This window comes from Peromyscus californicus, unplaced genomic scaffold, assembly GCF_007827085.1.
Source record: "Peromyscus californicus insignis strain IS unplaced genomic scaffold, ASM782708v3 Scaffold_23__1_contigs__length_62951481, whole genome shotgun sequence".
Taxonomy (NCBI): Eukaryota; Metazoa; Chordata; class Mammalia; order Rodentia; family Cricetidae; genus Peromyscus; species Peromyscus californicus.
Genome location: NW_026294534.1, coordinates 60888620 through 60916595, shown reverse-complemented (window position 1 = coordinate 60916595; position 27976 = coordinate 60888620). Strand labels below are relative to the sequence as shown.

The 27976-nt window shown below is 60.3% G+C and overlaps 1 protein-coding gene across 6 annotated transcripts in view; it reads left to right on the top strand.

Annotated features, from left to right (window-relative positions):
- The first annotated feature begins 1254 nt into the window (after window positions 1-1254).
- The window catches only part of Unc13a (unc-13 homolog A), a 52410-nt gene continuing 25688 nt past the window's right edge, over window positions 1255-27976 (top strand). For all 6 annotated transcript variants that reach the window (XM_052752545.1, XM_052752549.1, XM_052752546.1 and 3 more), the window contains exons 1-21: window positions 1255-1381; window positions 8529-8558; window positions 9099-9198; window positions 11869-11986; window positions 12670-12793; window positions 13031-13104; window positions 13515-13569; window positions 14919-14951; window positions 16732-16939; window positions 19174-19704; window positions 19836-19944; window positions 21694-21740; window positions 22243-22321; window positions 22784-22855; window positions 22959-23178; window positions 24808-25035; window positions 25537-25678; window positions 25767-25936; window positions 26103-26218; window positions 27341-27504; window positions 27959-27976. The exon at window positions 27959-27976 is cut by the window's right edge and continues 133 nt beyond it. In XM_052752545.1, the coding sequence (XP_052608505.1) occupies window positions 1360-1381; window positions 8529-8558; window positions 9099-9198; window positions 11869-11986; window positions 12670-12793; window positions 13031-13104; window positions 13515-13569; window positions 14919-14951; window positions 16732-16939; window positions 19174-19704; window positions 19836-19944; window positions 21694-21740; window positions 22243-22321; window positions 22784-22855; window positions 22959-23178; window positions 24808-25035; window positions 25537-25678; window positions 25767-25936; window positions 26103-26218; window positions 27341-27504; window positions 27959-27976 (2660 nt within the window). In that variant the 5' untranslated portion in view covers window positions 1255-1359. The remainder of the gene's footprint in view (window positions 1382-8528; window positions 8559-9098; window positions 9199-11868; window positions 11987-12669; window positions 12794-13030; window positions 13105-13514; window positions 13570-14918; window positions 14952-16731; window positions 16940-19173; window positions 19705-19835; window positions 19945-21693; window positions 21741-22242; window positions 22322-22783; window positions 22856-22958; window positions 23179-24807; window positions 25036-25536; window positions 25679-25766; window positions 25937-26102; window positions 26219-27340; window positions 27505-27958) is intronic.

Here is a 27976-nt window from a genome sequence, read left to right as displayed (position 1 = left end):
ACACAGATGCACACCAATGCACACATAGACACACACTTGGGGACATACACACAAGTAAACACACACATGCACTTACACATAGACACATGCACAAACACACAGACACACCCTTATACACAGATGCACACACTCACAGACATTCTCACACACACACTTGAGCATGCTCAAACTCACATACACGCTCACTCACACTGACACACACTGACACACACATATGCTCTCACACATGTAGACACTCACACAGATGCACACACACACCTACATACATTCACGCACTTACACACACACACACACACACACACACACACACACACACACGTAAATAAATCAATAGGGCCCTGTACAACGGCTCAGTAAGCAGAAGCACTTCCAGCCACACCTGAGGTCTTGAGTTCCTGGAGCTCTGGAAGGTTGACCTCTGACTTCCACATGCACACTGGGGTACCTGTGAGCCTCACTCCCACACACATAAATAAACGCTGTTTTTAAACATTTAGATTTATTTTATTTTATGTGCATGAACGTTTTGCCTGCATACATTTCCGTGCCTGTGGATGGTTGGGAGCCACCATGTGGTGCTGGGGACGGGAAGCTGATTCTCTGGAAGAGCAGCCAGTGTGCTTGACCAGTGACATCTCCCCAGAAAGCTCCAGGAAATGTAATTTTTGTTTGTTTTGTTGTTTTGTTTTTTAATTTTTTTGAGACAGGGTTTCTCTGTGTAACAGTCCCAGCTATCCTGGAACTCACTCTGTAGCTCAGGCTGGCCTCGAACTCAGAGATCCGCCTGCCTCTGCCTCCTGAGTGCTGGGATTAAAGGCGTGAGCTGCCTCGCCAGCAAGGAATGTAATTCTTTAAAGTTACAAAACGGATGGAGATACTCGCCAGTGGTAGAGCACTTGCCTCACATGCGGGAGGTCCTGAGTTCAAGTGTCAGCACAGCATAAAACAAAATGAATCAAATATGATTCAGTGCTCGGAAATCAGGACGGCTTCCCGGGACATTGGAGACTGGGAACTGACGAGCAACAGTTTTGTTACCCAGGAGGGTAAGAGCCAGGTGAGGAGGCTCACAGAGGGAAACAGACGTGGAGACCTAGCTGGGCGGCGACAGGGACGGAGAGCCAGGGGCAGAGGCCCAGCCGGCAGCGGAAGGGGCCCGGCCAGCGCGCGCGGCCCGCGCTTTAAGGCGCCGGGCCCGGCTCCGCCCCGTCACGCGTCCCCGGCTCCGCCCACGCCGCAGCGTCAGAGCGCGTCAGGCGCTGTCCGCGCCCCCGGTGCTGAAGCGACATGGCCGGCGGCCGGGCCCCGGCGTGAGCCCCGAGCCCCGCGCTGCGCCCGCCGCGCCCTCCGCCCGGAGTCATGTCTCTGCTGTGCGTCGGAGGTAGGAGCTGCGTGGACGCGGGCCCTGCTGGCCTGCCGCCGGGCCCGCGTGGTTGCGCCGAGCCGGGCTGCACCGCGGAGGGGACCCCCGGGGCGCGCTGCGGGGCGCGCACGGATCAGCTCCGGGGGTCCCTGCCCGCCGCGCGCACGCGTGAATGCGGGGCTTGGGCGCCGGGGTAGATGCTGTGTGGGCGCTGCAGGGGCCGGGGAGTCGGGCGGCTCTTGCGCGCGAGGGTGCGGGTGTGGGGGCATGGGCCCGGCCTGGGCGTGGGGACACCTCCTCCGGTCCCCAGCGTCCCCCAAACAGGGCAGCGGGATCCGCGGGAGCGCGTGGCCCCCTCTTCGCCTCACCCCTAGGGCTGGATGGAGGGAAGGAGACGGCGGGGGGGGGGCAGCTATTTTGGGGCCAAAACGCCATCTGCACGAGGCCCACGCCCAGGCCCACGCTCCGCGTTTGGTGGGAGGAGGCCGGGAACCACGGGAGAGGTGTGACCCCTGCGCCCCTCGAAGCCCCGGGTGGGGCCGGGAGCCGCCGCGGGTAACCGCTGCTGGAGACCTTGGGCAGGGGAGTAGCCGGAGAGGGGCGCGTTCCGACGCAGTTGTGAGCTCCGGGTCTTTGGGGTGCGGGTGGGTCCCTTCCCCTCCCCACCTCCTGCAGGCTGTGCGGGGCGGAGTGCTAGTCTCCCACAGCCTCAGATCTCAGGCTGCGGGAGACCTTGGGCGGCGGGAGTGCGGATTTGAGCTCCGCGGCTGCGTGGCTCGGGCTGGCCCCGCCCCTCCGCCCCTCCCCCCGCCTCCCCCTCCCCCTCCCCCTCCGCGCGGGCTCCATTCACAAACCCGGCCCCGCCCGCCCGCGCCCCGCGGAGCGCCGCTCCAGTCGGGTGGACGCGGGTGTTCTTAAAGGCGCAGGGGCCCTTTTCTGTGAGCCGGCGCTGGGGAGGGTTCCGACCGCTCAGGGTCACTGGGCCGTGGCGGCCTCCAGGCCTGGGAAGTACGTGGAGCTGAACGCGAAGGGGACCCTCTGGGCAGCCCCACAGCCCCGGCCAGAAATGCAGGTGGACCCCCTCCTCGCCAGCTCCCTGCACCCCGCATCCTCCCATCCTGCCTAGTGTGTGTGGGGGGGGCGTCACCCCAACTCTGACGCAAACCGGAGGCTCGGCTGCGGGGGTGGAGAGCGGGCCGCGTCAGAACCGAGGCTTCCAGAAAGCCAGGCCCGGGACGTTGTACTGGATCCCCTGGACTCCCGGGTGGGGAGACCGCGGGTGAAGGGCAGGCCTGGGGGGGCAAGCTTCCTGGGAGGTGCGGGTGGGGCCTGCGGGGGGCGGGGCTGGACCAGGGCCCCACCCACGACCACCCCCACATGTTCGTAGCCAGGCTCCGGACCCTTTAAGACTCCATATGGGGGCTCCAGTCTCCCCGCAATGGAAACTTCCACGTTGCAGACCCAGATCTGGGCTGTCCACACATATGCTAATTAGCGTTAGGATATACACACGCATGGGCTGGAGCTGAGGCCCAGTGTGTGGGGTGCCTGCAGCTCAGTGGGCAGAGTGCTTGCTGCTCAGTTGGTGCAGTGCTTGTAGCTCAGTCGGTACAGTGCTGTGCAGCATGCGCAGAGGCCTGATTTTCATCCCCAGTACCACATAAACCAGGCCCGCCCGGTGGCACATGCCTACCATCCCTGCACTTGGGAGGCCGAGGCAGCGGATCAGGAGTTTGAGGCCAGCCTGGGCTAATGAACCCTGGTACACACTCAAGAATTAAATATAGGAAGGAGGATCTTCATCCCAGCACAGGCACACCCTTGACCACACCTCACCTCCAGAGCGCACGGTTCACAGGCAGACAGGCCAAGTACTCCTGTGATCTCGCCCGATTTTGTAAGAAGCCGTGTGTGCGGATGTGGAGGTCAAAAGACAGTTTTGGGGAGTCTGCCCTCCTTCCATCATTCATGGGCTTGGCGGAAACCATTGCCCGCGGAGGCATCGCCCACTTTATTTATTGAAACGGAATCTTTTACTGAAACTTGAGCTCACTGGCTGGCTGACCATCAGGACGCCAGGATCCACTTGTACCCACCACGCCCTGTGGATCTTTACCCGGGTCCCGGGGATCTGAACTTAGGTCTTACTTCGTTCGTATGTGGCAGCCTCTTTACCCACGAGCTAGCTTTTCCTTTAAAATGAAAAAGATACATTTTAGCCAGGCATGGTGGTACAGGCCTTTAATCCCAGAACTGGGGAGGCAGAGGCAGGTGGATTTCTGTGAGTTCGAGGCAAGCCTGGTCTACAGAGTGAGTTCCATATACATAGTGAGACCCTGTCTCAAAAAACAAACAAACAAACAAAAACAATAAGAAACAAACAAAAACTAAAGAAAGAGAGAGAAGCATTTTTTTTTTTGTTGTTTTTTTTTTTTTTTTTTTTTTTTTTTTTTGGTTTTTCGAGACAGGGTTTCTCTGTGTAGCTTTGCGCCTTTTCCTGGATCTCACTCTGTAGACCAGGCTGGCCTCGAACTCACAAAGATCCACCTGCCTCTGCCTCCCGAGTGCTGGGATTAAAGGCGTGTGCCACCACCGCCCGGCAGCATTTTTTTTTTTTTTATTTAGCTATTTATTATAAACGCCAAAGATGGTTGTGAGCCACCATGTGGTTGCTGGGAGTTGAACTCAGGACCTCTGGAAGAGCAGTCAGTGCTCTTAACCTCTGAGCCATCTCTCCTGCCCTGGCAAGAGAGAAGCATTCTTAATGTCTGAACGCCTTCCAGAGGCACCCCACCACTGTCTCTGAGGCTGGGCCTCCCGTACCCCAGCAGGCCTGGATCTAACTGTGTAGCAGAGGCTGATTTGAACTCGAGTGCTAGGATGGCAGGTGGCTATCTTCAAGTTTCCCTAACCGTTTCCTGAGTAAGACGATCCGAGGAAGGGGTACGCGCATGTATTTGCGGGGTGTGGGTGTGAATCTGCCTTGAATCCTGAATAGTGCCAGAGTCCATCACCAGCAGGCAGGAGCTGAGGACTCCCGGCTGGCCTTGAACTGGAGAGGAAGGCTGAGTCAGGGTCCTTCTATGGGCTGCTTGACTTGGGATGGTCTGGTTCCTTCCTCCTTTCCCAGAATCCTTTGCAAAGGTCTGTCCCTAGCTGCCCCACGGCTGATACCACCCAGCAACAGGGACCCGCCCCGGCGACCACCCTGCTACCTCCCGTCTCCTTCAGGGTGCTGTGGGTGAGGGTGACAGTCCTGGCTTAGTGCCCCCTGGTGCCCAGCCCGCGGCCAGCGTCTCTTCTGCGGTCATCCACGGTCATCGCGGGTCCCCGAAGGGTCCGGTGGCCTTGCTTAGCACGCCCTGTGGCCTTCCACCGCCTCCCCAGTGGCCGGGTCCCCCGCCCGCCCCCAGGAACCTCGACAAGTCTCCCCGGACAGCTGCCTTTAATTAGAAAACGGATCTGAGCTCCCGAGGATGCCAGCAAGGAATAAAAATAGTGGCGGGTGACAGGTGACCGAGGGAGGGGCAGGCGGGGAAACTGAGGCTGTGCGAGGGCAGGGACCTGACTCCCGGCGGCGCCGAGGTCTCGCCGCACGCTATAAATAGCTGGGGCAGACGCGGCGCTTCCGCCGCTGACCCCAGCGCGCGGCTGCTGGGAGGTGGCGGGATGTGACGCGGGTGACTCGGGCGGGCGCGGTGGGGGGCACAGAGCAGTCGCTGCAGACTGCCCTGCCCTGCCCTCCCCAGACACACCGCTGGCGGAACCCCAGACCTGGGTCCCCCGGCACCCTCCCTCCCCAGACACCCTCCCTCCCCAGACACCCTCCCTCCCCAGACAACCCTCCCTCCCCAGACACCCTCCCTCCCAGACACCCTCCCTCCCCAGACACCCTCCCTCCCCAGACACCCTCCCTCCCCAGACACCCTCCCTCCCCCGACACCCTCCCCTCCCCCGACACCCTCCCTCCCCCAGACACCCTCCCTCCCCCGACACCCTCCCCTCCCCCGACACCCTCCCCTCCCCCGACACCCTCCCCTCCCCCGACACCACTCCTCCCCGACCCCCGTCTCCCGACACCCTCTCCTCCCCCGACACCCTCCCCTCCCCCGACACCCTCCCCTCCCCCGACACCCTCCCTCCTCCCCCGACACCTCTCTCCATCCCCCGACACCCCTCCCCTCCCCCGACACCCTCCCCTCCCCCGACACCCTCCCCTCCCCCGACACCCTCACCCTCCCCCGACACCCTCCCCTCCCCGACACCTCCTCCTCCCCCGACACCCTCCCTCCCCCAGACTCCCTCAGCCCTCTCTCCCCAGACACCTCCCTCCCCCGACACCCTCCCTCCCGACACCCTCCCCTCCCCCGACACCCTCCCCTCCCCCGACACCCTCCCTCCCCCAGACACCCTCCCTCCCCCAGACACCCTCCCCTCCCCCAGACACCCTCCCTCCCCCGACACCCTCCCCTCCCCCAGACACCCTCCCTCCCCCAGACACCCTCCCCTCCCCCAGACACCCTCCCCTCCCCCGACACCCTCCCTCCCCCGACACCCTCCCTCCCCGACACCCTCCCTCCCCCGACACCCTCCCCTCCCCCGACACCCTCCCTCCCACCAGACACCCTCCCTCCCCAGACACCCTCCCCCGACACCCTCCCCTCCCCCGACACCCTCCCCTCCCCCGACACCCTCCCCTCCCCCGACACCCTCCCCTCCCCCAGACACCCTCCCTCCCCCGACACCCTCCCCCTCCCCCGACACCCTCCCCTCCCCCGACACCCTCCCTCCCCCAGACACCCTCCCTCCCCCAGACACCCTCCCCCTCCCCCGACACCCTCCCCTCCCCCGACACCCTCCCCTCCCCCGACACCCTCCCCTCCCCCAGACACCCTCCCTCCCCCAGACACCTCCCCTCTCCCCAGACACCCTCCCTCCCCCAGACACCCTCTCCTCCCCCGACACCCTCCCCTCCCCCAGACACCCTCCCTCCCCCAGACACCCTCCCTCCCCCGACACCCTCCCCTCCCCCGACACCCTCCCTCCCCCGACACCCTCCCCCTCCCCCGACACCCTCCCCTCCCACCCGACACCCTCCCTCCCCCAGACACCCTCCCTCCCCCAGACACCCTCCCCCTCCCCCGACACCCTCCCCTCCCCCGACACCCTCCCCTCCCCCGACACCCCTCCCCTCCCCCAGACACCCTCCCTCCCCCAGACACCTCCCCTCCCCCAGACACCCCTCCCTCCCCCAGACACCCTCCCTCCCCCGACACCCTCCCCTCCCCCAGACACCCTCCCTCCCCCAGACACCCTCCCTCCCCCGACACCCTCCCCTCCCCCGACACCCTCCCTCCCCCGACACCCTCCCTCCCCAGACACCCTCCCTCCCCCAGACACCCTCCCTCCCCAGACACCTCCCCTCCCCCAGACACCCTCCCTCCCCCAGACACCTCCCCTCCCCCAGACACCCTCCCTCCCTAGGCACCCTCCCTCCCCCAGACACCCTCCCCTCCCCCGACACCCTCTCTCCTCCCCCAGACAACCCTCCCTCCCTAGGCACCCAGACTCCTTGCACAGACACCCTCAAACCCTCCCTCAAACACCTCTGGCCCTTCCCCCTCTCAGACTCCATTCCCCTCCCAGAAATCCCCACAGCAGGCTCCAGACCTCACCCTTAACTACCTCCCCAGGCCCCTCCCCCACCATGGCTCTCCCCCTCCAAGCCCCTCCCCTCTGCAGAACCCCTGCCCATGTCCTGGGCCTCCCGGGTCCTAGCCCAGCCTGAGTCTGGCCTGAGTTGTCAGAGCCTCAGGCCTCCAGCCAGCACGGGTGTGGGGTACCCCAAAACCTTCATCCTCCAGCCAGCACGGGTGTGGGGTACCCCAAAACCTTCATCCTCCAGCCACAGAGGCCGCCGAAGTACAGGGGTTAAGGATCATGGAGGGGGAGGGGAACGAGACAGCGAGACAGAGATGGAGGAGGAGGAGGAGGAGGAGGAGGAGGAGGAGCAGGTAGGAGGTAGAGGAGACATCAGCCAGGAGGTCTAGGAAAGTAAGCTGAGGATGAAGGCTGAGTGCTCACTCTCTGGCTCCTGGTCACACAGCACTGGAATGTGAATGCAGCCGTCCCTCTCTGGCCTGAATCCCTGTTCCCTTCCCCCAGTGTCTGGGCATTCTCCATTCACACTCCACAGTCCCACGTGTGCTGGGCACAATGTCAGATTTATTGGCCTTTACAAACTGGGTTTTTCAGCAGGGGCTTGGTGATAGCATAGGAGTTCACATACCAGGGACCTAAAGATCTGGAATGGGTGTGTGTCTGATGCTATTTTCGAAGTAAAAATGGTCATGTGCACAAGATTGTCTCTCATGGACTGTCCACAGTGTCTCCAGGGCAAGGGCAGCAGGGTCTGGACGACAGGAGAGCCTGACTTTCTAAGCATGTCACTGTCCCCGCTTCCTTCCCGTGTGCCGGGGACCTGCACATGGTCTACACACACCTCAGGAGGGAAGGGCGGCCGGAGAGCGGAAGAAGGGACAGAGGGAGCGAGGGGTTGTCCGTCCACGGGCTCTGCCTCCGTCAGGCTTTGGAGTATGGAGCATGGAGCCCAAGGAGACAGCTAAGTCAGGGCCTCTGACCCTGCAGGTCAGGGAGTGTCCGCACCTCCACACATCCTGGCACCCCAGTTCCAGCTTTATTGGAGTCGGAGTGAAGGGAACACAGGAGCCTGGGGGAAGGGGAGGGTTGTGTCCATGGGCCAGACACCTTCTGTTCAGGTCTATCTGATGGCCTTTTCCCTCTCCCTCCTCTCTCCCTTCTCCTCCTTTCCCTCCTCCTCTCTCCCTTCTCCACCTTCTCCTCTTCTTTTTCTTCTCCCTCCTCCTCCTCACCCTCCTCTTCCTCCTCCTCAACCTCCTCTCCCCCTCCTCCTCTCCCCCCTCTTCATCTCCCTCCTCCTCCTCTCCCCCCTCCTCCTCTCCCCCTCCTCCTCTCCCCCCTCTTCATCTCCCTCCTCCTCCTCCTCTCTGCCTCTGATATTCTTTAATTCTCCTCTCCATCTCTCTTTCTTCTCTGTATCTCTCTATCTCTTTCTTCATCTCTGCATGTCTCTCTCTCTCCCTCTCCTCCCCACACCCTCCTGCTGGCTCCCGTCTCTTCACAGTCAAAAAAGCCAACTTTGATGGTGCCCACGGTAAGTGTCCTGTCTGGCTGTCCTGCACTGTCCCATCTGTCGTCCTGTCTGCACTTGTCTGCTCTCCTGGGCAGCTGTTGCCATGCCGAGGGCAGCTTCATCTCAGGCCTGAGCTTTCTCACCCAACCAGGCCAGCAGTCCTCCTGGGGAGGGACCCAGGGCCAGGGAGGGCCTGAGATACGAGCGGGACCCAAGGCCTGGGCACCGCCTGCCCCACACTCCAGCTCCAGCTGTCTGTCCTTTTGTATTTTAGGACAGGGTCTCACTAAGCTGGCTAGACTAGCTTGGAACTCACTCTGCAGCTGAGGCTGGCCTTGAACTGGCCATCCTCTTGCATGGACCATCAGTCCCTTCTGGGGCCTCAGTCTCCTGAGCTGAAAACCAAACCCCGTAGCCTTGGCCTCCATTCCCCGTGTAATTGTGAGAATGGATGGCCACTGGTGGTTCTGGGGCCCGCGCTTGCTGGTCCGCCACTGGGGTTGAGGTGAGCACGCGGACCTGGGAGGGGACAGCCGGCCATTGCCCCACTCTCCGCTGCAGAGAAGTTCAACACATACGTGACCCTGAAGGTGCAGAACGTGAAGAGCACAACCATCGCGGTGAGAGGCAGCCAGCCCAGCTGGGAGCAGGACTTCATGTTGTGAGTGCGAAGCTCCGCCCTCCTGGCCACGCCCACGGAAACCACACCCACTAGGACAATCTGACACGCCCACCGCAGACACCCCCCCCAGGCCCGCCCACAATAGGCCGCTTCAGCCAGAAGCCCCGCCCATAACAAGCCCACCCGCTGAAAGGCCCCGCCCACCTAAGAAAAACAGGAGCCGAGCATCTCTTACCCGCCCATAGCCCCACCCTCCCGGCGCGGCTCCCCATAGGCTCCCTCCTCAGGCCAGTCCACTGAAGGCTCCACCCACACCTCACCCCCCACAAGCCCCGCTCACCCACATTAATCCCGCCCACCTAGACCCCGCCCACTATAGGCCTTTTCAGACACGACCCTGGTCCCGCCCAGGACAACCATTGGAGGCCCCGCCCCCACCCCCTCCCCTCCCCCACCACGACAGACCCCCATAGACTACAGCAGACCCCACCCAAACAAACCCCACCTCAACAGGCCCCGCCCCAGGCCTCACCCCAAATAGACTCCCAGACCCTACTCCCAAATAGACTCCCCTCTGCAGCCCCTCCCCAAGCAGGCTCCCCAACACCGCTGGCCCGGCCCCCACCCAGGTGGTCACCCTCCAGGCCCAGGCTCCTCTTCCAGCAGGGGCCACTGCCGGCCACGCCCACCCCACTCATTCCCACCGGAGGGAGCCACTGCCGGCCACGCCCACCCCATTCATTCCACCCGAGGGAGCCACTGCCGGCCACGCCCACCCCACTCATTCCCACCGGAGGGAGCCACTGCCGGCCACGCCCAACCCACTCATTCCCACCCGAGGGAGCCACTGCCGGCCACGCCCACCCCACTCATTCCCACCGGAGGGAGCCACTGCCGGCCACGCCCACCCCACTCATTCCCACCGGAGGGAGCCACTGCCAGCCACGCCCACCCCACTCATTCCCACCGGAGGGAGCCACTGCCAGCCACGCCCACCCCATTCATTCCCACCCGAGGGAGCCACTGCCGGCCACACCCACCCCATTCATTCCCACCGGTAGGAGCCACTGCCGGCCACGCCCACCCCACTCATTCCCACCGGAGGGAGCCACTGCCGGCCACGCCCACCCCACTCATTCCCACCGGAGGGAGCCACTGCCGGCCACGCCCACCCCACTCATTCCCACCGGAGGGAGCCACTGCCGGCCACGCCCACCCCACTCATTCCCACCGGAGGGAGCCACTGCCAGCCACGCCCACCCCACTCATTCCCACCGGAGGGAGCCACTGCCGGCCACGCCCACCCCACTCATTCCCACCCGAGGGAGCCACTGCCGGCCACGCCCACCCCATTCATTCCCACCCGAGGGAGCCACTGCCGGCCACACCCACCCCATTCATTCCCACCGGTAGGAGCCACTGCCGGCCACGCCCACCCCACTCATTCCCACCGGAGGGAGCCACTGCCGGCCACGCCCACCCCATTCATTCCCACCGGTAGGAGCCACTGCCGGCCACGCCCACCCCACTCATTCCCACCGGAGGCAGCCACTGCCGGCCACGCCCACCCCACTCATTCCCACCGGTAGGAGCCACTGCCGGCCACGCCCACCCCACTCATTCCCACCGGAGGCAGCCACTGCCGGCCACGCCCACCCCATTCATTCCCACCCGAGGGAGCCTGGCCTCAGCCAGCAGGGCCCCTCACAGGCCACATCCACCGCATTTCCATGGCCCTCTGCCCCAGCCCCGCCCCTCCCCTCCCCCCCCCCTCCCCCCAGCCCGCTCCCCTGCAGGCAGTGGAACGCCTCCCCAGTGTCTCTGCCCCCCACGGCCCCAGATGCCCCCGCAGCTGGCCACCCCCTCCGGGACCCCTTCCTCCTGGCCCTTTCCTCCCCACTTCACCCTGAGTGAGTCGCTCCTGCCGTAGTTCGGCTCCGAGCCTTTGCTGTAAGGAGCCCACGTGACCTCCCAGGGTACACCACGGGGGGGGGGGGTGCTCAGGAAAAACCTGTCGCTGAATCCCTGCACCCTCAGCCCCCAGCCAGGCAGGGCCACGGAGGCCACATTTACAAAACGGCCTCCCCGCTAGGCTGTTTTATTCACCTCAAAGACAGGGTCTCATGTAGCCCAGGCTGCCCTAACTGTGGCTAAAGATGACCCAAACCGGATCCTCCTGTCTCAGCCTCCTGAGCGCTGACATTACAGGTGTGTGCCAGCACACCTGTCCCTTGTCCCATTGATGCCTAGCGACCAGGCTGAGCCCCATCCTGCGATTTTTCATTCTTTTAAATCAACCGTGGCCCGCATCACCCTGAGGGGCTTCACTGCGGTGAGTTCCATTTTATGGAGGAGGAGAAGGTGGCTTGGCCGGTGTGTGGACTCGGGAATGGCCAACCCCAGACACCGAGGGGAGTCTGGCCGGGAACTGCCGTGGAGGTGTGCGTCCGTCCTTTGCCTCATGACCCCAGAAAGGGCCAGAAAGACAGAGGGTGTGGTGGCACCTTCTGTCCCCGTTTCTCCCCTCCCATGCAGCTCTGCCTGCCTGTGATTTTCCCTCCATAGAATGAGGTTCCCGTGTGTTCCCGTGGCACTCGGCTCCTCCGGGCCAGGCCTCCTGGCAGTGCTGGGTGTCTTCAGGCCCGCGCTCTGACCTCTGGGCCTCTCCCCTTCCCACTCCCCTTATGTCCTCGTCTCCTGTGCACGCAGCGAGATCAACCGCCTGGACCTGGGCCTGACGGTGGAGGTGTGGAACAAGGGTCTCATCTGGGACACGATGGTGGGCACCGTGTGGATCCCGCTGCGGACCATCCGTCAATCCAACGAGGCGAGTGGCAGATGGGAAGGAGGTCTGGCAGAGACCCAGGGGCTTGTGGTCCAAAGAGAGTGAGACTCGCCCTCCTCCCTGGCAGTGCTCAGTTTGGGTCACCATCTAGCCATTCAGAGTGGCCACCAGAGGCTCCCCATTGCGTCTGCATCCCAGCTGGGGATTTGGGCTCAGTTAAGGGTCCGACCTGCTCTTGACCCTCCTGGGGACTCCAGCAGCCCCGGGGTAGACCAGACTCTGACAAGACACCAGAATACGCTTGTTTTTAAATCAATGAACACTCAATGAGAGTAAAAGCGGCATCTGTGAAAGCCAGAACCAAAAGCGGTGTAGACGGGGACCCCGATTTCCTCAGTGACCCACAGGCGTGAGGGTATCCCCCCCCCCCGCAGGGAAGCAGACGGTTTTCTTCACGGAAGATTGTCATCATATGGGCAATAAAGAAACTGAGGGTCAGAGGGACCCCAGTTGCTCACAGTGCTCCTGTACCAGGCGGGGGGGGGGGGGGGGGTCTCATTCCCTCAGGCAGTTTCCTGAGGGTGGCAAGGAGCCAGAACTACAAAGTCCCTCACCTGTGAAGTGGCTGGGGGCCGGGGTGAGGAGGTCCACTCGAGAGAGGCCAGTTTGGTCTGTCCCCTTCCTTGGGGACTCTCACCCCAGTCCCATGCCTTCGCCAATGACAGGAGGGCCCTGGAGAGTGGCTGACACTGGACTCTCAGGCCATCATGGCGGACAGCGAGATTTGTGGGACCAAGGACCCCACTTTCCACCGCATCCTTCTGGACGCACATTTTGAGCTGCCCTTGGGTGAGTCCTAGGCATCGCCCGACCGGAGACCACAGCGTCCACGCATGGGGACTGAGATGGTGGAGGCTGTGGCCTTCAGGATCCTCCCTACCCACCCTGGAGCCCCTGGCTTCCTGCCCTCTCCACCTCCATCCATTCCTGGGCTTCCCCAGGTGACTCCCCACACCACCCAGCCAGCGCCCAGGGGAGGGAGGCCAGGTGTCCCTGGTGTCCAGGACATGGCCGCTTTGCTCGCAGACATCCCTGAGGAGGAGGCTCGGTACTGGGCCAAGAAGCTGGAGCAGCTGAATGCCATGCGTGACCAGGACGAGGTGTGTCACCAGCAGCATCTGTCCCCTGCTCTGCTTGCCGGCTTCCTGATGCCCAGAACCCAGTGCACTGGGGGCATGTGAGGTCCAGTGTCACCTGACACAGGACGCCCAGCCACCCCAACCTCTCCAGACACATGGGGACATTCCGGAATGCCCCATCTTCCCTGCCAGACCAGCTTCGGGCTGGCTCTCCGCACTACCCTGTGCTCATAAGTGTCCCGGTCCGCAGCCCAGACTCACACGGTGTCCTGGGTGGGTGGGGGCAGGAGGAGACGTGACGGAGGTCTGACTGGTCACCGTCTCTGTCGCTCTGTCTCCCCATCCCGCTCTGTGGGTGCACAGAGTCTGGTGGGCTTGTTGGGGGTAAGATCGTGTCCCCGCTGTTCCCTGACATGTCGTCCCCTCCCCAGTACTCCTTCCAGGACCAGCCAGACAAGCCGTTGCCTGTGCCCAGCAGCCAGTGTTGTGAGTGCCTCTCTCCTGTGACGTGACGGTCACTCTCCCGTCTAGAGGGTTGCGCCCTGGGGCCAGGCCAAGGGCACACAGCAGATGGCCAACAGCTTGGCAGAGCAGTGGAAGTCTGGTGTGCAGCTCCTGCCTTGCTGTGTCCCACCGGCTGCCTCCATGGCCTGAGAAAGTGACAACCAGGGCCAAGCCACACATGGAGTCTGGGGCTAAGGGACCCCACCTGACCGCTGTCTTAGGGACACTGCAGCTCCAGTGTGGCCCAGCCTGACCCGAACTCCTGGATTCCGGGCATCCTCCTGCCTCAGCTTTCTGAGCAGCTGGGCTGCACCATGCGTGTTAATCACAGGGGTGGCTCCTCTGGTGGTAGCCGGTCCCATCCAGGGCTAGAGTCTCTGACCCCCTCAGTCCCTCAGACACACCCAGGCCGGGTCCCACGCACTGAGATGTCCCTTCCTCGTGAGTGTCGTCACAGGCCCCAGCGCACAGCTCCCTACTCACCTGTGGGGCCCCACATCACCCTCCGGCCGCCTCCTCTATCTGCCCCCTCTCCCCTCCGTGTCCAGCCTCTCCCCCAAGTGCCCAGGACAGTGGGGATGGGGCTGGAGGGAGCAGAGCCTGGGGGCTGCTGGGGGATGGAGAACCCCTAGGCAGTAAACTGAGGACAGACAGAGCGGGATTCAAATTGGGACGTGAACACCACTATGCAGTGCTGAACCTGAGTGTCCCTGGGGGCATTTCATCACCCATTTCACAGAACAGGCATCCAAGGGGGTAGACTTGTGACTCCAACCACCTTTTCTGAGATGTGGAGTGCTGGGGTGTGCTGGAGAACATGGCTGTGTCTCTGGCCCTGCCAATGGGAGGCTGTGTGTCTTCAAACTGCTCACTCACCCTCTCTGAGCCCCCCCCCAAAAAAAGGAAATATGACAAAATTTATGTGGAGCTGGCGTTTCCAAGGGAGGAAATGAACAAAGCCGGATGCGCTAGGGCTGGGGAGATAGCTCACTCACCAGGTAAAGGACAGGACCTGAGTTCGAATCCCCGACACCCCTGTCAAAGCTGGGCATAGTGCCTGGATGCGGAGGCAGGAGGACCCCTGGAGCTCACTGACCTGCCCGGTTGGGGAGCCCAAGAACCGGTGAAAGACCCCATCTCATCCTCGGGCTGAGGGGGAGGCGCGGCCCCTGCGTTTTGAACATTCCCATGCTAGAGATAATGTGGGCGACATGGCGAGGCGCTGGCCTGGGATGGCGGCAGCCTGTCCTCATCCCAGGGTGGCAGAGTGGGGCCCCGGGAGGCTGGGATGCAGCCGTGGCTCTGGTTCATCTGCACCTGCTCTCTCGTAGGTAACTGGAATTACTTCGGCTGGGGAGAACAGAGTAAGTGACTGACCCGAGTCCCTCGGGAACCCGGGCACCTTGGGGACCTCAAGGCTTCTTACTGCCCTGCACACTGGGGGTCACAGCAGGGCCAGAAGTGGGGGCGTCCAGCTGTGTACACCCCGCAGCAGGTGGGGCTGGGAGAGACACTGAGGTAGGGACCCTGGGACCCCCTCACCTGCCCCATGTATAACCTCACCCCATATCTCTGCCTCTGTTTCCCTTATCACCCTGGAAGAAGCCCCATGCCACAAGTGTGGGAGAGAGGGGCCAGGTATCAACAGCAGCCAGGGCTGTGTCCTTGAGGGAACCCCAGTTCCCTAAGCCACATGCACCCTGGGAAAGGAAAGCCACCCCGCCCTTGTCCCTGACACCAGCCCAGCATGCATGAGGCCCCCGGTTCCCGTGCCAGACTCCAAAGCACAGACACTTGGTGTAGCTGGGTCAAGGGGAAGCTAATGGAGCCCAGAGCAGATGAGTCTCTCAAAACCAAAGTGTCTGGAAACGGTGTAGGCAGACGCAGGCAGCTTGGTCAGAAACTGTGTGTTGGGGCAGGAGAGATGGTTCATCAGGTGAAGGTGCTTGCAGCTAATTCTGACGACCTGACTTCGATCCCTGGGACCCACATGTTAGAATGCGAGAACCCGCACAGATGCTGTATCACCTGTGCCCACACTGAACAAATGTAACATACTAACTATATAAACATTTGGGGGCTGGAGAGATGGCTCAGCGGTTAAGAGCACTGGCTGCTCTTCCAGAGGACCTGGGTTCAATTCCCAGCACCCACATGGTGGCTCACGAGCATCTGTAAGGAGATCTGGCACCCTCTTGTGTCATGCGGGCACACAGCAGGCGCGCACGCGCACACACACACACACACACACAGACACAGTATACATGTTAAATAAATCTTTTAAAAAATTGGTAGCCGGGCGGTGGTGGCGCACGCCTTTAATCCCAGCACTCGGGAGGCAGAGCCAGGCGGATCTCTGTGAGTTCGAGGCCAGCCTGGGCTACAGAGTGAGTTCCAGGAAAAGGCGCAAAGCTACACAGAGAAACCCTGTCTCGAAAAACCAAAAAAAAAAAAATTGGTAAACAAGTGTAGAGTCCAACTGAGATTGCTTTCCTGTTCAAAATAGAGTTGTTTAAAAAAAAAAATCATAGGCCGGGCGGTGGTGGCGCACGCCTTTAATCCCAGCACTCGGGAGGCAGAGCCAGGCGGATCTCTGTGAGTTCGAGGCTGACCTGGGCTACCAAGTGAGTTCCAGGAGAGGCGCAAAGCTACACAGAGAAACCCTGTCTCGAAAAACCAAAAAAAAAAAAAAAAAAAAAAAAAAAAAAAAAAAAAAAAAAAAAAAAAAAAAATCATTACTTTGGAGAGCTCCCGTAGTTTGAGCTGAGATTATTGAACTGGTCTACGAGAGTCTGGGTCAAAGAATGTCCCTTTAGCCAAAGACAAAAGCCAGATAACTCGGTGGAGGAAATGGTTGGGCAACAGGATGCTAGGGTGAGTGCAGCAAACTGTCCTGAGTGTTGAGCATGTTTGTCCAGGAGCAGCTAGAGGGCGCCCTCTACTGGGAAGTGAGCCTGAGGGTCCATGCCCAGGCTCTTTGAGAACCGAGTCCCCACCCCTGCCCAGATGACACAGTTGAGGGAGCATCCTTCCTTGCTCTGCAGCGTTCTGGGCGGGTGGGGCGGTAGCAGAGGATGAAGACGCCCCAGCCTGGGAGGTTGATTTGGCCTCGCTGTGTGCTCCCTTGGCCCCTCTCTCCTGCAGACGACGACCCCGACAGTGCCGTGGACGACCGGGACAGTGACTATCGGAGTGAGACTAGCAATAGCATCCCGCCGCCCTACTACACGACATCGCAGCCCAACGCGTCTGTGCACCAGTACTCCGTGCGGCCACCTCCCCTGGGGTCCCGGGAGTCCTACAGCGACTCCATGCATAGTTATGAGGAGTTCTCAGAGCCGCGGGCACTCAGGTGGCTGTGGGGCCGGGGCGTGCACCCGGGCCTGCTGGGGTCAAGTCGGGCCCATCTCACAGAACATTTTTGTTTGTATTTGTTTGCTTTGTTGGGGGGGGGCGTGTGTTATGGTGTGTGTATGTGGGGGGTGTCGGACCACAACTTGTTGACTCTCTCCTGCTACTTTGTGGGTCCCGCCGTTGACCTCGGGTCTTCAGGTGGCAAGCACCTGCGCCCACTGAGCCGCCTCTGGTCCTTGGTGCTGTCTTTAGTACTGGAGCCTTTTGTTTAAGACGGCGGGAGGCAGGGGGATCAGGAGCGCACAACTGTTCTAGTCACATAGGAAGCTGGAAGCTAGCCTGGGCTACATGAAACCCTCTCTCAAAAAAACAAAACGAGCCGGGCGGTGGTGGCACACGCCTTTAATCCCAGCACTCGGGAGGCAGAGGCAGGCGGATCTCTGTGAGTTCGAGGCCAGCCTGGTCTACAGATCGAGATCCAGGACAGCCAGGGCTACACAGAGAAACCCTGTCTCAAAAACTGAAACAAGGCCTAGCTACTGCTTCTCGTCCTGTGTGCATTGCCCCCGCCCCCCGCCAATTTATTATATGTGCATTGGTGTGAGGATGTCAGATCCCCTGGAGTGACAGACGGTTGTGAGCGGCCATGTGGGTGCTGGGAATTCCAGGTCCTCTGGGAGAGCAGTGAGTGCTCTTAAGCGCCACCTCTCTGTCTCTCCAGCCCCTCACGCCCCTTTTTAAATCGTGGCCGGGTGCACCACTTCCGGTTTCTGCCGTGCTGGGCACGGAAGCCAGGCCTCGTGCGTGCTAACCAGGCACCAGTCGAGGTGCAAGCCGCCGCTCGCCTGCTCACATCGCTGGTGGAGTCCCGTGAGAATCTCTGGGAGGGATGGACGGTGGAACAGGATGTGCGAGCCCCCTGGCTTGGCTGTGGACAGGCGATGAAGGTCTGAAGGGCTTTCTAGAAGCTTCTTGTCTTCTGAGACCACTTCTGAGACCAGCCTCCACCCAGGCCACGTGGTCCAGTGTGGCCAGTGCTGGCTGGGTCAGGGATGAGTGGACCGGGCCCTGCTGTGGGGTCAGCGCTCAGCTGGGTCAGGGACGCTGGGGAAGGCTTTCTGGAGGACAGAGCTGGAGTCTCTCCCTCAAAGGCCAAGTAAGGCTTCCATCAGGGGACAGGGATCCTGGCAAAGAGCAGTGAGGCTGGGGGCTGCCAGTCATTGGGGCGCCTCAAGCGGGAAGACCCTGGGTGACTGGAGGGAGGTGGGGGACCAGGGATGCGTTGGAATGGATTTAGACACAGGCTCTGGGAGGCAGTGGGAAAGAGGTGTGGTGCCACCAAGTCCCACCTTTAGTGCAAGCCGAGGGAGCAGGTCTGAGGTGGTGGACTCCACCCGAGGGCGGCCCCCTCTCTGCCCGCTCCCCCTGATGTGCAGTTCGGAACCTCACCACTAGGGGGAGCGTGTGCATCGCCCCGGGGTTGACATCCAGTGCTAGCCAAGCTCTCACAATGAAATGTAGCTAACACATCCAACAAGGGCTTAAGGGGTACCCGCACTACAGTGCCGCTCCCGGGATAGATGGTGAAGAGGCCCAGCAGTATTTAAGATGAGGAACAGCAGGTTTATTAAATGACTGAATGAACTCCAGAAGCTTCAGTGGTTGGCCATAGGCAGGGACAGGTTATGTCCCAGAGTGGTCTAGGGTAAACATTAGGAGCTTATAATGGAAGACCGCACATGGCCAGAGTGTCCAGGGCTGCAGAGAAGGGAGTGGGTACTGAGGCTGAGTCAAAATGGCTGAGTCTGTGTCTTGAGAGGAAGGGGCTGTATTTCCTGGTCAAGCCAGTGTTCCTTGGTGCCTGGGACAGCAGCATGCACACAATAGGTGTTCAGTTAACGCCAAGCAGGTGTTTGGGTGATGCGGCCTGTGTTCCTGGTGTCTTCAGGAGGAACAAACACACACTAGGTGCTTAATATACCCTGTGTGTGTGGGTCACAGTGGGTCTGTGTTCCTGGAGCAGAAAAGAATGAGCTCACAGTAGGTGTTCAGTCCATGATGAGCGGATGTGTGGTCCACGTTCCAGCAGCAATCACACAGGAGGCACTCTCTTGATGCTGATCACAGGCCTGGCGTGGGGCCCGCCTACCTTGAGCAGGAGGGAGCACACCTGGCTGACTGGTGTGTGTGCAGGGTTGGTGGTGTGGCCAAGGTCTGACCGCTTCTCCGCAGCCCCACAGGCAGCAGCCGCTATGCATCGTCCGGGGAGCTGAGCCAGGGCAGTTCACAGCTGAGTGAGGACTTCGACCCCGATGAACACAGCCTGCAAGGCTCGGAGCTGGATGACGAAAGGGACCGCGACTCCTACCATTCCTGCCACAGCTCTGTGAGCTACCACAAGGACTCATCCCACTGGGACCAGGAGGAGGATTTGGAAGATGAGGAGCTGCCTGAAGAGGAGTTGGAGGAGTTGGAGGAGGAGGAGGAGGAGTTGGAGGAGGAGGAGGAGGAGTTGGAGGAGGAGGAGGAGGTGCCCGATGACCTGGCTAGCTATGCCCAGCAGGAGGACACCAGTGTGGCCGAACCCAAAGAGTTCAAGCGCATCAGCTTCCCACCGGCTGCACCTCAGAAGGATGACAAGGTCCCAGCTGTGCCCACAGAAGCCCCTGACGTGGCCAAGGGCATCCCCAAGCCTGCCACGCCTGAAGAGAGGGCTGCAGCAGAGCATGCACAGGAAGCCGAGCCCCCCAAGGCTGAAGAGAGGTATCTGGAGGTCTGCGGTGCAGGGCCCTCACCAGGCAGGGATGCAGAGGGCTCTGTGGGCCCCGGAGGGTGGACAGGAGGCCGGGGTCCACAGAGCCATTCTGAACCTCTGCCTGCCTTCCCTGGCTTAGTTTCAGGTCTCGAGAGGATGAGGAGGGCCAGGAAGGGCAGGATGCCATGTCCAGGGCCAAATCTAACTGGCTGCGAGCTTTCAACAAGGTGCGGATGCAGCTGCAGGAGGTAAGTGACAATGAATGCCACTGCCTGGCCACGCCGGTCATGGTGGCCACGCCCACCAAGACCTGTCATCATCCACATCCCGGCACTGCCGGGCTCAGTGATATCATGCCCACCACCCACCCACACTCAGCTCGATGGCAGACTGATGGGAAGGTCACTGCCTGGACTCTCCTGGCCCTGTTGTGACCCTCTGGTTCCACACTCTGGCCCGCTGCCCCCAGCCCAGTCTCCCCCTTAGAAGCATGGACTTTCCAAATCTGTAGTGAACAGAATTGGAGGCTTGACACAGGAGAAGCCATGGGGGTCAATTTCACAGGTAAAGACAGAGGTCAGGGCCACAGTGAAAGGTCAGAGGTCAGTGTTAGAATTGGCATTTGGCAGTCTGCCCCTGGAGGCATGCTGAATGCTGCTGCCTGGCTGAGGTTGAGTCTTGACCCAACTGCAGGAAGAGGTGAGAAGATGGGGTGAGAGCCTCCTCAGTCCTGGGCTGTGGACAGAGCCGTGTTGATATCTGGGGTGACCATCCAAACCGGGGCTGGAGTGTCAGGAAGCAGGATGCTTAGACCATCCGATGTCACAGTGTAGGCATTCCAAATCAGGTTCCTTCTCCATTTAAGAAGAGAATATGAAAATCAGAGCTGGGGAGACGGCTCAGCAGTTAGGAGCACTGGCTGCTCTTGCAGAGGACCTGGTGTGATTCCCAGCACCACGTGGGGCTCACATCTGTCTGTGTAACTCCAGTTCCAAGGGACCAGACACCCTCCTCTGGCCTCTGTGGACACCAGACATACACTTGGTGCACAGATGCAGAAAAAACATTTATACACATGAAAATGATCATAATAAAAATTTTTTTTTTTTTTTTTTTTTTTTTTGGTTTTTCGAGACAGGGTTTCTCTGTGTAGCTTTGCGCCTTTTCCTGGAACTCACTTGGTAGCCCAGGCTGGCCTCGAACTCACAGAGATCCGCCTGGCTCTGCCTCCCGAGTGCTGGGATTAAAGGCGTGCGCCACCACCGCCCGGCCATAATAAAAATTTTAAAAAGGTTAGAGATGTTTAGCTGGATGTGATGGCACAGGACTGTCATCCCAGCACTTGAGAGTCTGAGGCAGGAGGATTTCAGTTCAAGGCCAACTGGGGTCAGAGAATAAAATAAAAGAGTCCAGTGAGACTCTATGGGAGAATGATGTCACGTGGTCAGACCGACAGGTGATGCTTGATTGATGTCACGTGGTCAGACTGATAGGTGGTGTTTGATGTCATGTGGTCAGACCAACAGGTGGTTTTTGGTTGATGTCACGTGGTCAGACCGACAGGTGATGTTTGACTGATGTCACGTGGTCAGACCGACAGGTGATGTTTGACTGATGTCACATGGTCAGACCGACAGGTGGTGTTTGACTGATGTCACGTGATCAGAGGACAGGTGATGCTTGATTGATGTCACATGGTCAGACCGACAGGTGGTGTTTGATGTCACGTGGTCAGACCACAGGTGGTGTTTGACTGATGTCACGTGGTCAGACCGACAGGTGATGTTTGACTGATGTCATGCGGTCAGACCGACAGGTGGTGTTTGATTGACAGACGCTGCATCTGCAGTCTGCTTTACAGGCTCAGGCCCAGAAAGCCCGGGGGTGGGGCTGGGGATGTGGGACTGGCTTTCCTGAATTCTCACCCACGTGGTGTACAGGTTGCCCTGGGAGTAGAGGGATGACCACACTGACCACTGTGTCTGTCTGTCCTGCAGGCCCGAGGAGAAGGAGAGATGTCCAAGTCCCTATGGTTCAAAGGCGGGTGAGTAGAAAGAGAGCATCCTGGTTACGGGGCAGATTTTTGTTTGGTTTTTGCAAGACAGGGTTTCTCTGTGTAGCTCTGCCTGTCCTGGAACTCATTCTGTAGACCAGGCTGGCCTCAAACTCACAGAGATCCACCTGCCTCAGCCTCCCAAGTGCTCGGATCAAAGGTGTGTGTCACTGCACCTGACTAATTATTATTATTTGAATGGGGTCTGGCTATGCTGCCTAGGCCGGGCTTGAACTCCAGGCTCAAGTGGTCATTTTGCCTCAGCCTCTTGAGTTACTTACTGGTTGTTTAGTCATTGTCTTTTTGTGTAAGGGTGCCAGTCTATGCCAGCCTACCCATACGAGAGCCCGAAGTTAAATAACCACGCCCCTAGGTTTGGTGACTAGTGCTTCAGCGTGCCATTTGCCAGACAGTTGAACTTCGGCCCACAGGGAGGTCAAGGGTCAGGCTGGGAGCACAGGCCTGGGTGCTCAGGGCCCCGTGTGTCTTGTAGCCCAGGTGGCGGCCTCATCATCATTGACAGTATGCCAGACATCCGGAAGCGGAAGCCCATTCCACTCGTGAGCGACCTGGTGAGCAGCTCGGTGCTCCCACCCTGAGTGGGGCCGCTGTGAGCAGGGTGTGACCTGTACAACTGCCCACAGTGGCCCTGAGGCTGGGGACTGCCCAGGCAGTCCTTGGGACTAATGTAGCCTGATTTCCACCCCCATGCATCCCGGACCTCAGGCTATGGTGAGTGATCGTGAGCTGGGGTCTCTCCCCAGACCCCCCCCCCCGGGACCTCTCAACTGTCCTCCCCTGTGTGGGTCCCAAGGCTCACCGGTGGCAGAGCAGGGGTCTCATGCTCCGAACTACCTTGATGCACGACCCAGCTGAGAGTTTTGCTCAGTGCTCGGCCGTGTCTCCCACGTCCTGCATTTGGGGTGTGGGGAGTTCACCTCCCAGGGTTCCTTCTGACCGCCCCCCCCCCCCCCCCCGCGGCCTCACCTGTACTGCCAGCACTCAGGCACTCATTGGTGTCCTTCCCGCCACAGTCGCTGGTCCAGTCGCGGAAGGCGGGCATCACCTCGGCCTTGGCCTCCAGCACGTTGAACAATGAGGAGCTGGTGAGTGGGGGGCTCTGGGAGTGCCCCCGAGGCGATAGAGGAGCAGGGCGCGGGGCTGGGGTGTCCGGGACGCCCAGCCCCACGCGACCCTCGTTTCCCCCAGAAAAACCATGTTTACAAGAAGACCCTGCAAGCCTTAATCTACCCCATCTCCTGCACCACGCCGCACAACTTCGAGGTGTGGACGGCCACCACGCCCACCTACTGCTACGAGTGCGAGGGGCTGCTGTGGGGCATCGCGCGGCAGGGCATGCGCTGCACCGAGTGCGGCGTTAAGTGCCACGAGAAGTGCCAGGACCTGCTCAACGCGGACTGCCTGCAGCGTGAGGGGCGGGGCCAGCAGGAGGCGGGGCTGAGACGGGTGGGCGGGGCCAGGCTCAACCAGTCTGCCGCTGCTTTGGGGGCAGGTAGAGGCCAGCCAGGCCTGGAGGGTGAGCTGAGGGTGAGTGGATAGGCTGTGTTGGGTGAATCGAGGGCGTGGCAAGGTCGCTCAGCTTAGGATCCTGCAGGCGATGAAATAAGGATGCCATTGGTATAATGAGCCAGAGGCAGGGCAGTGGGCGTGGTTTGGTGGGCGGGATTTAGGCTAAGGGAGGAGCTCCGCGGGTTGATGTGGGTTTATTCTCAACCTGTGGGTTACGGGGGTCGCATATCAAATATTTACATTACGACACAAAACATTAGCAAAATTACAGTTATGAAGTAGCAACAAAATAATTTTATGGTTGGGGGGTCACCACAACATGAGGAACTGTATTAAGGAGTCTCAGCGTTAGGAAGGTTGAGAACCGCGGGTTATGCGCTGGGACAGGAGAAGGGGGCTTAAGGCTGCGGGAGAGCAGAGGAGCTGAGGCGGTAGAGGGTCTGCGCAGGGGCTTTCGGGTGAGAAAGGCAAGTCTGCCCTACAACCTCTGCAAGTCTGCCTTAGAGGTGAGGGGACTGAGGCGTGGTCAGCACATCATGCACAACCTAACAGGCAGGGCTTTGAGAGGAAGGACGCCCACCTGACAGGAAGGCTGTGCGTGAACATGCTCAGGTGATAGGTCAGTGACAGCAGAGGGAGGGAGGGCTTGGAGGGGGCGTGGCCTCTTGTAGGGTGTGGCTCGGAGGAGTGCATCTAGGGGGTGCATCTAGGGGGCGCATCTGGAGGGTGCATCTAGGGGGTGCATCTAGGGGGCGCATCTAGGGGGTGCATCTAGGGGGCGCATCTAGGGGGTGCATCTAGGGGGCGCATCTGGAGGGTGCATCTAGGGGGTGCATCTAGGGGGCGCATCTAGGGGGCGCATCTAGGGGGTGCATCTGGAGGGTGCATCTAGGGGGTGCATCTAGGGGGCGCATCTGGAGGGTGCATCTAGGGGGTGCATCTAGGGGGCGCATCTAGGGAGTGCATCTAGGGGGGTGCATCTAGGGGGCGCATCTAGGGGGCGCATCTAGGGGGTTCATCTAGGGGGCGCATCTGGAGGGTGCATCTAGGGGGTGCATCTAGGGGGCGCATCTAGGGGGCGCATCTAGGGGGTGCATCTAGGGGGCGCATCTGGAGGGTGCATCTAGGGGGCGCATCTGGAGGGTGCATCTAGGGGGTGCATCTAGGCGGGGTGTCCTCAGCTGGCCTCAAACACTAGGATTGTTTTAAGTGGGCAGAGACTCCATGTAGATGTGGCTCACCGTGAGGCCAGGGCCCAGGGTTCAGTGGGCAGGGAATGTAGAGTGTGACGCGTAGGGTGATGTCTTGGGTGAGGCCCAGAGGTGGGCGGAGGCTCCGGGTGGCAGAGGCTTAAGGGGCTTGGCTCTGGGATGGCGATAGACTCAAGGGAACTTCGTGGGTGTGGCCAAGCCAGAGTAGCCTCAGGGGGCGGGGCTTAGCCAGAAGGAGGGCCTGTGGGGCCCCGCCTGGGGTGGAGGGTTGGAGGCGAACAGCTGGACACCAAGGCCAGGGGCATCTGCGTTGGCAGGGGCGGCCGAGAAGAGTTCCAAGCATGGCGCCGAAGACCGCACGCAGAACATCATCATGGTGCTGAAGGACCGCATGAAGATCCGCGAGCGCAACAAGCCCGAGATCTTCGAGCTGATCCAGGAGATCTTCGCCGTCACCAAGAGCGCCCACACACAGCAGATGAAGGCTGTCAAGCAAAGCGTGCTGGACGGCACGTCCAAATGGTCCGCCAAAATCAGCATCACGGGTGTGCGCGTGCGCAGACAGCCCCTGGAGAGGGAACCGAGGGGTACATGGAAGCAGGATACCGAGGGAGGGCTCCAGCTTGAGAACCTCAGGGAAGCTGCTTCCAATGTGCATGCGAGAGTGGTCCCACCTACGGTGCATAAATGGGTGAATGAATCGGTGGGTGGGTGGATGGGCGGGTTGATGAATGGGAAGGGTGCTGCATGCTTGCCTAGATATATCAATGGATGCGTAGGTGGATGACAGGAAGAGGGATGGATGGATGGATGGATGTGTGGATGGGTTGATGAGTGAGTGGATGGAAGGGTAAGTGGCTGGAGGCTTGGACGGATGGGTGGCTGGGTAGATGGATACACCTTGGGGGTCCTGTGGCAACTCTCTAGCAAGACTAGCTGGGCTGTCTGCGGCTGGCCATGTCACAGGTCTCCTGGAGCATGTGCTAGTGACTGCTTTTGGCAAGTCCCCCTCTTGAAAGCACTTTTGTGTGGTGTGTGTCTTTCAGTGGTCTGTGCCCAGGGCTTGCAGGCCAAGGACAAGACGGGATCCAGTGATCCATATGTCACCGTCCAGGTTGGGAAGACCAAGAAAAGGACAAAGACTATCTATGGGAACCTGAACCCGGTGTGGGAAGAGAACTTCCACTTGTGAGTGATGCTCACTTCTGGGCCAGGTCATAGGCCTCTGAAAGCAGACGGGGCAGCTGCCTGATGCCTGCCCTTCAACCCCATGCAGTGAGTGTCACAACTCCTCCGACCGGATCAAAGTGCGCGTCTGGGACGAAGATGATGACATCAAGTCTCGCGTGAAACAGAGGTTTAAGAGGGAGTCTGACGACTTCCTGGGGCAGACCATCATCGAGGTGCGGACGCTCAGTGGCGAGATGGATGTGTGGTACAATCTGGGTGAGTGAGGGCAGGGCTCAGGGAGGCTGGAGCTGGAGAAAGAGGGGACCCAGGAAATGCAGCACAAGAGGAACCCCAGGGGGTCAGGGAGGCTGCAGAGCTTCATATGTATTGAAACAGGCCAGGCTGCCCCGGGACCTTCTAACATCACCCCCACAACCCACAGACAAGAGGACAGACAAGTCCGCTGTGTCAGGGGCCATTCGGCTTCACATCAGTGTGGAGATCAAAGGCGAGGAGAAGGTGGCACCGTACCATGTCCAGTACACCTGTCTGCATGAGGTGAGCCCCCGGTACACCTGTCTGCATGAGGTGAGCCCCCGGTACACCTGTCTGCATGAGGTGAGCCCCCGGTACACCTGTCTGCATGAGGTGAGCCCCCCAGTGCCAAGAAACATACAGCTGGCCCCTTCATCACCATGCCTACAACCCCTCCTCTAAGACACTGTGCAGTTATGCACCTCAGAGGTGGTTCCTCTCACATGGTTCCCCCGGCTGAGAAACTCCTATGTGTGCATCAAGGCCCATCCAGGGGTACCCACCGGGCCTCCTGGCCAGCTCTCATGGCTGTACTCCTAGCAGGCCCTAGTGCTGAGCTCTCCTGCTCCTGCCTGGGCTTCTGGAGAGCACCCTGTCCCAGGTGTGGCTGCTTAATAAATGGAACAGAGAATGAGATCAGTGGATTCTGGAGCGATTGGGGCATGGCCGAGGGTGTGGGTGGATTTGATTGGATAGACAAGGTGGAGTTGAATGATCTTTAGCAATAAGGCAAGTGGTTGGGTAGATTTGGAAGTAGCTGGATACCTGGAAAAGTAGGGGATGGTGGATGGGGAGACAGATTGGTAGATGGATGGATGGATGGACAGATGGAAATCCAGGGAATGGATAAGATTTGTGGCACAGATAGATGGGTAGATGGGTGGGTGGATGGATGGATGGGTGGATGGGTAGATGGGTGGATGGATGGATGGGTGGGTGGATGGATGGATGGGTGGATGGGTAGATGGGTGGATGGATGGATGGGTGGGTGGATGGATGGGTGGGTGGATGGGTAGATGGGTGTGTGGATGGATGGATGGGTGGATGGGTGGATGGGTGGGTGGATGGGTGGATGGGTGGATGGGTAGATGGGTGGATGGGTGGATGGATGGATGGGTGGGTGGATGGGTGGGTGGGTAGATGGGTGGATGGGTGGATGGATGGATGGGTGGGTGGGTGGGTGGATGGGTGGATGGGTGGGTGGATGGATGGGTGGATGGGTGGGTGGATGGGTGCAAATGTGAAACCTGGGTGATGAGGAGGAGGAGGATGGGTGACGCAGATGGACAAGTGACTGGAAGGATGGGTGAAGTGAGCGTGTCCTCTGGCCCCCTCCTCATTCCCGATGCCCTGTCTCTGGTGCAGAACCTGTTCCACTTCGTGACGGACGTGCAGAACAACGGTGTGGTGAAGATCCCTGACGCCAAAGGCGATGATGCCTGGAAAGTTTACTATGATGAAACAGCCCAGGAGATCGTGGATGAGTTCGCCATGCGCTATGGCGTGGAGTCCATCTACCAAGCCATGACGTGAGGGCACAGTGGGTGGGCGGGTGCCTGGGGTGACACTGGCAGACCTGGGCGAGGGGGGACTCACATCTGGCGGTTATCAAGATGCCACTATTGGAAGGTGTGGGCAGGGAGCCAGTGAGAGGTGTGGTACCCTAGACAAACTGATGGAGATGGGCCAGGAGGTGGTCTCTGTTTCCCTCGGTGCTGACAGAGAAGGATCAGGAACTCAGGGTCATCCTTGGCTACGTACTGAGTTTGAAGCCAGCCTGGGCTCTGTGATACCCTGTCTCAAAAAATAAATTCAAAAACATGGAAGAAAGGACACAGATATAATTACATGGGCTCTCAGGGACAGAGCCAGGGCAAAGGGAAGCTGTGGGAAGAGGGGCCGACTCCCAGATGGTGTCGTGGAGTTGTGGGGACCCCACAGTCTTGGTGCCCACACCCAGTACCTCCTGCTCCCACCCACCAGCCACTTTGCCTGCCTCTC